General features: G+C 40.2%; 1 protein-coding gene across 5 annotated transcripts in view; it reads right to left on the bottom strand.

The window, feature by feature from the left end:
• The window catches only part of epha7 (eph receptor A7), a 92,405-nt gene that overhangs the window by 19,873 nt on the left and 61,317 nt on the right, over positions 1 to 11,215 (bottom strand). The window contains exons 6-9 of one of the 5 annotated variants that reach the window (XM_019859096.1): positions 7,823 to 7,950; positions 6,352 to 6,520; positions 4,033 to 4,177; positions 2,348 to 2,403 (exon numbers count right to left, since the gene is read on the bottom strand). In XM_019859096.1, coding sequence (XP_019714655.1) covers positions 2,348 to 2,403; positions 4,033 to 4,177; positions 6,352 to 6,520; positions 7,823 to 7,950 — 498 coding nt within the window. The remainder of the gene's footprint in view (positions 1 to 2,347; positions 2,404 to 4,032; positions 4,178 to 6,351; positions 6,521 to 7,822; positions 7,951 to 11,215) is intronic. The other 4 variants (XM_019859104.1, XM_019859114.1, XM_019859110.1 and 1 more) reach the window with 4 other exon arrangements.

Genomic DNA, 11,215 nt, shown 5'->3' with positions numbered 1-11,215 from the left:
GGTTGCCAGCCAATCGCAGGGCACACAGAAACGAACAACCATTCGCGCTCACACTCACACCTAGGGACAATTTGGAGTGTTCAATCAGCCTGCCATGCATGTTTTGGAATGTGGGAGGAAACTGGAGGACCCGGAGAAAACCCACGCAAGCATGGGGAGAACATGCAAACTCCACATAGGAAGGCCGGAGCTGGAATTGAACCCGGTACCTCTGCACTGTGAAGTCGACGTGCTAACCACTCGACTACCGGCCCGCCCTCACCCAACATTAATTAATGAATTTATTAATTCAAGGTCAAGTGCGAAGTCATTTTATAAAATCCAAAATTATTATTTTTTTATGTAACAATTAAACAAAAAATGTTTAATAAAACACGAAAAAAAAATTCTATTTCATAAATTCTCAAACCCGGAATGGTGACATCACTTCAATGATAACAATAGCAAGGCTCAATATGGAAAGTGTACAAAGCCAGCTCGAAATTGATTTGGAAAGCGATGTCTGAGGTGTTTGAAGATTTGCAGGAAGAGGAGATTCTTGGCAATATGTATCTGGGACCAAACATATATGAGCCAGATGCTCAGGATTCGGAAAATGTTGTGCCCTAAAAGCCGGTCAAGGAGTGGACACGAGACTCATCGGGATTGGAAGAATGGTAGGCTATATCGGCTGCGATTTTTAGCCTGGCATTATTTGCAATTCGATGCCATGCCGTGCTGGAAATTGCACATGATGGGATTACCGACTTGGTTCGATTTATTCCCGCGAGCACTGGTGTCCTACATTGTCATTGCTAAACTACTTCTGTTGCGTTGTAGGCCACTGCGCACATTATGTCGGCAGGCTTGTTAGTTGCAAACTATTACAGAGGATTCCATCGATGCACTCTTATAGTTGAATGTTTTCGTACAGGATTCTATTCATGTACACATATAATATTTTAAATCGAATGTTTCCATTATTAAACAACAACCACAGTTATTCATTGATTGGCGGCAAGGCATTCTGTAAATGACATCACTTGCCGGAGATTGCCGAACAAAAGCATTTTCATTCTTAAGCGGGTTGTTGTGGGTCTAACTATGAAGCTAGGTGGGTTGCATTAAAAAAAAAAACAAAAAAAAAAAAAACGTAATGAAAATATGCTTGAAATAGTTTTTGTTATAATTATTACTCAAAATATGATTGGCCGAATTTACTTCACACTTGACCGTTAAGGTTAGCGTCATTTCAAAAATGGGCATAGCTAAAAATAAGAACAATTGACCCCACATAAGAAATGTGGGGGAAAAAAATCATCACTATAAGGTGAAATAAAAATAAATACACATTGCTTATATACACATCTAGATCTTGTCTGAGCAATTATGTATGTAAAATGAAGACAAAAGCTCATATCAGTCCAACGATACATGTGTTCTCAAGTACACTTTTTTTTTTTTCTTTGAGAATTTAAAATTTGTCAGGACTGTGAACAACACTCTCTGTGATGCGTCAGATTTTCATGACACATTTTAACTTGAAAAGGACTGAAATGTTTGGTATTGGACTTTCAACTCCTGCCACAGATTTTCGATGGAGTTGAGGTCTGGAGACTGGCTATTCCTCAGTCGGAGCCACTCCTTTTGTTGCCAAGGTGATTGGTTTGTTCTTCAGTCCTCTCACTGATAGCGGGAGGCTTTGGCTTAATACAGTATGTCACGATAATATATGGCCCCATTCATTCTTTCCTTCAATCTCCGGAGGGGGGCCCCAGTGACCCGCGGCTGGGCAAGGGAAACCAAAGTCTATATATTTTATTCATCAGGGTCGGTCAATTAATCCATGGAAAAATCAATGATAAAAAAATATGATGGTGATAGTCCTACAATGCACCAATCAACATCAATTACAAGTTAAGGCTTCGTTGTCTTGCTTTTACAATATGCTTTCATGTTTTCAGCATTAAGCAAAATTTGCCTCGCTGTTACAATACACTTTGGAACAGTGTATTTAGGAGTAACAGATCAAGCCCCCCCAGCACTATAGTAGGTCCCTTTCTTTTTCAAATCAGCAGTTTGCCACCTGAGTGTATCATCCCTGTTTCGATTGAGGAAGCTGTCTGAGGTGGGGGTCTCCGGGGGCATCATTAGGGGGCATTGTATCAGTGTTTAAAAAACTCTTACTGACAGAATTTGCCTTGAAGCAGCACTCAAAACAAAGCACACCTGTCCACACTTACTCTTGCTCTTTAAACTGTCTGGCTTTTAATTTTTTATATTTTTTTTGTTCCTTCCTCATGGGATCTACTGCCCTCCGAGGCACACCATCCATTTTTATGAACAAGTACTATATATATGCACTCACACTGAAAGTAAAGCTCCTCATCTCCCTCTTGATCCGCTTTACTGTACCCGCAGTGCCTGCAGCGGCATAAGAAGAGAGGGGCAACCATCAGATGAAGGCAGAAAAGAAACAGATGAACACATTTAATTGCATGAATGGCAAAGCGGAAACCAACAATACATTATAAATGAACTAGACATGGACACTTTATTTTAGAAAAGTTTCGAATCATATCCACTGCAATATAAAAAGACATTGAGTGACGCCGGTCAACGTCCAATCAATTTATATTTCAAAACAGTGATGTCCATGTAAAAAAAAAAAAAAAAGGTTATCCGGTCATAGGGCCTCATTTCCAAATGGTTTGCATGTGCAAAAGTGCCACAAATTTAATGGCTCACACAAACCAATGAGGAAGCGGACCTTCTCACTTGATGCACCAAAGATTGCGTCCACGGAGCAGTCAATTTTTGAGCTTTAACGTGCAAAATACTGGCAGACGTTAATGCACATTATTTTATTTTATTATTTAAACAGCCGTTATGGGAATGACCAAATCTGAGACGAAATGCACGGTTGGAATTTGGGTCTTTCAAGAGCATGTCTGGAAGGGCTGGCGCAAACCGGAACAGCTGTGGTTATTGTGGCTAGCAGGAGGCAGAGCAAAAATGAAAGGCGACGGGGAGAACCGATGTTTTCCATTCATGTAAACATTTTCGAAATGCCATAAAAAAAGTTATTGAGACGTAGTGAGTCTTCAACAATGCAATTTTGGAGCCAGTCACAAGACAGAGTCTTGCCATATAATCTAGGACAAAACCTGATTCAATTTCCTTGCATCTGGGTCATTTCAGTGCACTGTGGCAATTGATGCTGGCCTCTCCCAAGGCAGTTTTCGAGTGTGCTCTCCCACATTTTAAACAATGACAAGCAGGAGGGCTAGAGACATCCAATTGTCACGCACTTGGACAAGATTGTATAAAACATGCTTTTTCTGCAGTTGCTGGCATCCCCCAAATTATTGGAGCCAGAGATTTAGTTTCTGTAACGCTGAAATATGTTTAAATATGTTGGTTTAAGCGTTCCAATTCTATCACATCAAAGTTCATTTTTGCGCTTCAGTGCTCTCCCAAATTTTCGATTGTGGAAACCATCTGAGATCCCAAAAGCAGTGGTTCTCAATGTGTGAGTACACCCTCACTCACACGTGTTGATGATTCTCCAAAAGTAAAATGCAACACAACTTAATTATTAAATGAAAATCATTTTTATTTCATCTGATTAATTTGAACATGGCGGCCCGGTCGTCGACGAGTTAGCACGTCGGCCTCGCAGTGCAGAGGTGCAGGGTTTGATCCCGGCTCTGGCCTTAACTGTGTGGAGTTTGCATGTTCTCCCCGTGCCTGTTGGGTTTTCTCTGGGTACTCCGGTTTCCTCCCACATTCCAAAAACATGCGTGGCAGGTTAATGGGACACTCTTAATTGTCCTTCGGTGTGAGTGTGAGCATGGATGGCTGTTTGTCTATGTGTGCCCTCACAATGGTCGCGAGGCATGATCTTATATATATATATATATATATATATATATATATATATAAAACTGTTAAGATCACTGTCTATTTGCATAAGATGTCATGACAGGATGACAGGATGGGTGACGATGAAGCTTGTGAATGACAGAAAAGCTAATTGGCAATCAGACTCACAAAAGTGGGGAGTCAACGGGGCCTGAGAGAGCGTACCTTCTCCCGATGATAAAGCCAAAGACCATGAACACCAGGATTATGGTTCCTGCCACTGCGACCACCGCTATTATGATTACAGGGTTCTGCTCGCTGGAGACAATTGCAGCTGATGAGAGGGAGACACACACACACACACACACACACACACACACACACACATGCAGAAAAATAGAAATGCTCAGTTACATTTAAAAGAAACCGTTTGCAGTCAATAAGACATTATTGGGCACAGTGAAAGATATTGGGATTGATATGCAATTCTCACTCCCTCCATACAACTCCAAAACCTTCCCACACATACCCCGGATGATACAACGTTTTTATTTGTGATGCATGAGTCTCCTTTCTCTAAAAGCGATGTCCTTCATGTCAAGGACACAATCCACAAGGGTTAATTCCCATCTAGAGCTATCAACTGCAACAGCTGTCAAATCCTTCCTCATCTTATTTGTTCACCAGACTTTGTGCCCCATTAGACATCTTTTTGTTTCCCAGACTGAAACATGAACTGCGTGGTCAAGATTTTGACAATCAATCAAATTTTGTCTCCTGATGGCGTCCCCAAGGGGAAGCATAGATCAAGATCAAAAAGTATTGGGCCTAAAATTGAACCCTGGTGAACCCCACATTTAATTTCATGGGTTTTGGAGGAACAAGTATACATACTTACAAAGAAACTAGTTAAAAGCAGTCCCAGTGATGCTCATCAGGTTTTTAAGTCTGTTTCATAAAATGTGGTGATCTACTGCATCGAAAGCGGCACTTAGATCCAATAGCACCAAAACTGAGTTTTTTTCATGTCTGCATTGCACCTGGTATCATGTAAAACTTGAGCTGTCTCTGTACAATGGTTCATCCTAAAACCAGATTGACATTTCTCAAAGATATTATTTGTACAGTATTTTAAAAAATGATTTAATTGGAGGAAAGGTAAATTCTCTAAAATCGGACTTAAAAACGGTAAATTGGATCCAGGTGGGTCATTCTTAAAAATGCTGCAGTCCAAAACTGCACGATTTCAGAAGGGGCTTCAACAGCACCATTTTCAAGGCGGCGGGGAATACACCTGTCTGAAGAGAGCGATTAACGACATGGACAATATGCTGGGATATGCATGGTGGTGCTTTTTTTTCTGTGTGTGTAAAGTGAATGAAATTGAATGCCGTTACCCTTGTCAACAGTTTGTGACAAACCTTTATGTGGTGATGACAGAATTGTGGTTAAAATAACGATGACCCAGTGAAAGACTGACGACTGATGGACTGGCAGACCGGTGAAATTTACTGATGGGTCCTAAAATAGCCATGACCAACTGTAATTTAGCGATGACAAAAGCATGGTTAAAATAACGCTGACGGAGTGACGGTAGGACGATTACAGTTTGGTTCGTCTTGACGTCATGACAGATTGACGATGACGGGCGGATTTCCCGGCCGCTGGAGAATGATGGACAGGAAAGATTTACTGACGCGCCGGCCTCTGCTGTCTCCGATGTTGTCAATTCATTACATAACTGTGTAAATTACAGTACAGTCCATTATAAAATGGATGTGAGTGTCACTGTTCAAAGCAAGACAAAACATGCAAAATTGTGATTAAATATAATGACTTTTAAAATTTGCTTGAAACGTTGCAGATTTTTGCCGTTTTCATCCATCAGTGAAATGAACAAATACCGGCACAGGCAGCGGCACGCATTCTTGTGTGAGTGATTAGATTAATTTGGAATTATGCTCACAAAAGTTTTTCATTTTGCATCGTCCTTTCCCCAGCGACGTGATGTCAGCATAAATGGTAGCAATTTGTTATTGCTTTGCTTGAAGTCAAATAATTTCCCAAGGCTCTCACTATAGTTAGTTGTGATAACAATCAGGTTGAGTATAACTCTTGAGTGGAAAATCTGTGTTACCAACTGCACTGATGAAATGCTGTGGTCAGATTCTCCCACAGTAAACCAATGGTGCAAATTGTGAGAGTCAAATGAAGATTGTTTTGAAAATTACAGCTGGTGGATCATTTAAGGGTATCCTGGATGTTCTATATGTCTCCCCGCTCCAACACACCTGATTCAAATGATCAGGATCGTTCTCGAGCTTCTGCAGATCTTGCTGATGAACTGATCATTTGAATCAGGCATGGAGGAGCAGGGAGGACAAGTAAAACATTCGTCCATTTTGTGGACAAATTGCGACAGTTTTGAAGGACAAATGTGGCGAACTCAAGCACATGTATAACGACATATTCACACTTAAGGGTAAAATGTGCGATGGTAGACCTTACCGGTTTCCTCTTCCTTTGTCGTTATCTCCATTCTTGGTCCAAAAGTTCCATATCCTGCCTGTGTGAAGGCTCTTATCTGGAAAACATAGGCTGTACTGGGCTTCAGATTGTTCACGGTTGCCGATGTGGATTTGGCCCTGACTGTGGAATAGGTTCGGTCCTTCTGATCCTAAAAGTTAAATGAGAATAAAGCAAACATTTGGGTCACAGCAAACATGAAAAAAAAGTCTGAGTTTTCACATCTGGCCAGGTCAACACAAAATGGAAAGCACCTCAACTTTGCACCGGTTTTTGAAATTGGATTTACCCCAAATCAGAAAAAAATATGGACCTGTTCAAATATTCACTCACATAAGAGAATAATGCGTGCCACCTCAGCATAAATCACAAGATTTCTGTTTAACAAGAAATTAAGGATTAACTCTGCACGTTAACACTAGTTATTTATACCCATGTGACAGTGAAGAATGTTAAAAATGTCATTTTTGTCTTACGATGGACACAATTTAAATCAGTATAATATATCTACATAGATAAATAGACAGATTGCTAGCATAGCATAGAGTGGTCATCATGTTAGCATATTTGCATGCTCTCCCTGTGCCTGCATGGGTTTTCTCAAGGTGCTTTGGTTTCCTCTCACGATTCAAAAACATGCACATTAGGCTAATTGAACAATCTATATTGTTCCTAAGTGTCACTGCGAGTGTAAATAGTTGTTTGTTTATGTGTGCCAAGCAATTGGCTAGCAACCAGTTCAAGGTATCCGTCGCTTACTGCTGGAAGTTAGCTGGGATCGGCTCCAGCACGCCGGCGGCTCTCATGAAAATTAAGCGGTTCAGATCATGGATGGATGGATGGATGGATTTTAGCATACAGATCCAGGGAAACTTGCATTTTTTTCTGCTATTATTTTTTATCAAAGTGGGAAGTCGCACTGTCATTGAAAAGATTAAGTCACAAATTTTGTTTGATAATATTTATAATTTTTTAGGCTAATATAGCTAATATAGATACATACAGCATGTGTTGCCTTCATTGTAAGGCTTATAGAAAGAAGGCTTTTAATTTTTTGCGGCTCCAGGCAGATTTGTTTTTGGTTTTTTTGGTCCAATATGGCTCTTTCAACATTTTGGGTTGCCGACCTCTGATCTATGGCAAGCGCTTCCAAACACTCCCTTTTTTCAGTTTTCCTTTTTTAGGAGCCATTCTGACCGTTCATAGCTTTAATTACTTGTATGGCATAAATTCAGCATGTCGACATGAGACCTGTTTTCGCATTCATTCATAACATTCATTCAACATAACGCGGTCGCTTGTGGCATCGATGAGTGGATGAATCTATTGTAGGTGGGCGGAAATTCTGCCTGGCAGCAACGGTTCATTGTCTTAATTGAAGACATACTACATTTCAATGAAATATTTGGCCCTATACGGTCAACAGTAGAAGATAAGAAAAACATTTACCTACTTTTTTATAATATTTAATTTCATATTCTGTGATGGCCCCATTGAGTTGTCGGGGCTCCTGCCATGAAAGCTGGATGCTGCGCTGCTGCACTTTTTCTTTGATGACCTCACCGACGATTGATGGTGCTGCTGAGAGAACAACATGCACAATAAGAATAAGACCTTTGTTTCGACATTCATGAAGCAACTCATTAGCCATCTGTAACGACTCCATCAACAATCCGTGTCCCGAAAAAAAATGATGAACATCCTCAGGGGAAAAAAAATGAATGAGGTGGAGACAAGACAATACTTCGATTGATTTCATTCTGTAAACATATCAACAAGTATCAAGAACAGTTGACAGAAGCCCGAGAGCACAGCTCGAAAAAATATCAATTGAGTATGTACAAAAATAATTTATTCTGATAAACTTTCATTCATCACCGTCACACTTGCATTACTAGGGCTTTGTAACCTCTGGGGAAATAAAGTCAACCGCAAAATGGAGTCAACATGGAAGAACATTATGAGGGAACATTCACAGTGACGGAAATAGAGTTGGAGAAACAATGTATTCCCCATTCAGGGTCTTATTTAAGAGACTTTCTCAAAAATAATTTGTGGTGATTATAAGGTCCGACTAAAAGCATTCAATTTTCTCAAAAGCCGAACGTGCACCTTATAATCAATCCGATGCGCCTTAAATATGGATTTTGATTTCTTAGACGTAGTATTTTAAATGTTCTGTGAAGTGCTTTGTTTACAGCTGCAGCAGTTGTGAAAGCGTTATGTAAATGAAGCTGGATTGTATTGTATTCCCTTTAGCATAGCCCCATCTAGTGGATGCATAACGCAACCGCAGTCACAAGTGTAGCTTCTATTCTAAGCACCTTAAAACCCAGTGCACCCTATATATGAAAACTGTTTTATAATAGGCCATTCATTGAAGGTGCACCTTCTATTCCGAAGCGTCTTATCGTGCGGAAAATACGGTATTCAGACTATCAGACGAGCTGAAAGAGTCAGATAATCACAGAAAGAATTACTGGAAAATGTGTTTCATAAAATTCCAATTGGATTTGTTGTAAAATAGGACACTTGGGTATTTTATGTGTGTGTGTGTGTATATATATATATATAATGCTTTCACTATTTCACGATTTCATTTAAAAAAATCACGATCACTATACATAGGGCGGCCCAGTGGATGACTGATTAGCATGTCGGTCTCACAGTGCACAGGTGCAGGGTTCGATTCTGGCTCTGGCTTTCCTGTGTGGAGTTTGCATGTTCTCCCCGTGCCTCTGTGGGTTTTCTCCGGGGTGCTCCGGTTTCCTCCCACATTCCAAAAACATGGATGGCAGGTTAATGGAACACTCTAAATTGTCCCTGGGCGTGAATGTGCGTGCGGATGTTTTTCTGTGTGTGCCTTGTGGCTGGCGACCAGTTCAGGATGGACCCTGCCTACTGCCCGATGAAAGCTGGGATAGATTCCAGCATGCCCGCGACCATTGTGATGATAAATCAGATTAAAAAATGGATGGATGGATGGACTGTTATATAGAGTCTCTCCTTGGTTATTTAAACTGGTGTACAGTAGCTGAAGCATTACTTCTACCTTTATATCACTTTTTTTTAACCCGAGTAAATGTCCATCTATTTCTACATCTATCCAAGACAACGGACGAGCTTCTCTTCCTCACAAGGACCAACAAAAACTTTGCGTCTCACTGCGACTGTTTTGTTCTCAGCTCACGCTACATGTGTGAACGTCAGACTGACTGCTTTAATTAGTGACACTCACTGAGAGACAATACAAGGCAAAGAAAATCCTTATAATTGATGTGGGAGACTTGTCAATCACTGCAACAAATATCATTGCTGAGATCTCTACTTGCATTATGCAAATCTGCGCTGCTCGCAATCTGTCACTAAATGGCGATCACATGCAATCACACTGCTGTTGAAAATGAAATAAACGTGTCTGGATCCAAATACATTTTGAAGTGGGGTAGCCATTTACTTGTAAAATGTATCTGGATCCAGATGATCTCATTTGGTGCAACCAGTTGGCAAAATGATATAAAGAACATTTAAAACATCGTTCTTTTCGGTGTGGTGCTTCCACAATGTTGATTCCCCTGAATCGAGTTAAAAACATTGCCTCGCAGAGGTCTGAATAATTTACGTGATGTCTGCATGTACTCTTGCGGAACACAACCTGTAGCATACGACTGAATACAAATCAGCCCTTTTCAACTGCCACATACTCTGAGGCCCCCGACAAAATCTAAACGTTGCGGCTTGTCACACGGCATTCAGAAATTATCTGGCTGTTTGTATCTGCTCCTACTTCGTGACGAATCGTTCAAGTTGGTCAAAATAAAGTTTCTGTGTAAAAATAGGACTGACTGAATATAAATGTGGTTAGTGGCAATTACAGTAGTACATGCAATATTACTCGTATTATCTACTTGATAGCACACAATCATTTTCCATACTAAAAAGATCATTTCTGATTCCCCTTTGACTTCCTACTTTTGACTCCTGACTGTCTAAGACAGGGGTGTCAAACTCATTTTTGTCGCGGGCGATTTTGGGGTTACGTCTTCCCTCAGAGGGCCGTTACGAGAGTGCAACTAAATAAATGATGATATATTATTATTTGTACACAACACATCGATGGATTACCAGTTTTGAAATCATTTAAATCAACAACAATAGTTTGTTCAATTATTGTTTTGAGTGAGTGTTAACACGGTCACAAAATTATTGCAAAATCTCAACGTTATTTATTACACATGACAATTTGACATTTCGGTACAGATTTTAGAAAGGATCATGGTAGTTAACACACATGATTTGCTTTCACGGGCCACAAAAAAATGACGTGGCGGGCCGGATCTGGCCCCCGGGCCTTGGGTTTGATACCTGTGGTCTAAGAAAACAGTATAAATGTCATGACTGATGGTTTTGTTTTGATTTGGATTTGATTTTGTTTCACGTTATGTTTTGTCTTCTTTTCATGCCCGTCTCGTGATGTTTTTGTGTCCATCTGTTCTCATCAGCCCTTCGTGTCTACCAATCATCTCCCTCAGCCACTTGCATCTTGTTCAGGTGTGCCTCATCGTCTCGTCAGTTTGCTTGTATTTATTTCCCTGGTTTGGTGGTGTGTTTTTGGTGGATTCTTCAGTGTTGCTTCTGTTCAAAAATGAATGCTCAATAACTTAACTAAGGAGAAGAAAAAAGGCAAAGGGGGATGATTAGATCTTCTCACTTTCTTCTTCCATAATTACATGGGGAAATTCTGATTCAAGTTTTTTTTTTTTAAATGTCTGTTCTTTTCTAATTCATGGGTTGATTTTGACAGACCAATCGTGGGAAATTATTTTTTTCTGTTTAAAAAAAAAAA

This window comes from Hippocampus comes, unplaced genomic scaffold, assembly GCF_001891065.2.
Source record: "Hippocampus comes isolate QL1 unplaced genomic scaffold, H_comes_QL1_v1.1 scaffold26, whole genome shotgun sequence".
Classification (NCBI taxonomy): Eukaryota; Metazoa; Chordata; class Actinopteri; order Syngnathiformes; family Syngnathidae; genus Hippocampus; species Hippocampus comes.
This window is presented reverse-complemented; position numbering and strand designations above follow the sequence as displayed.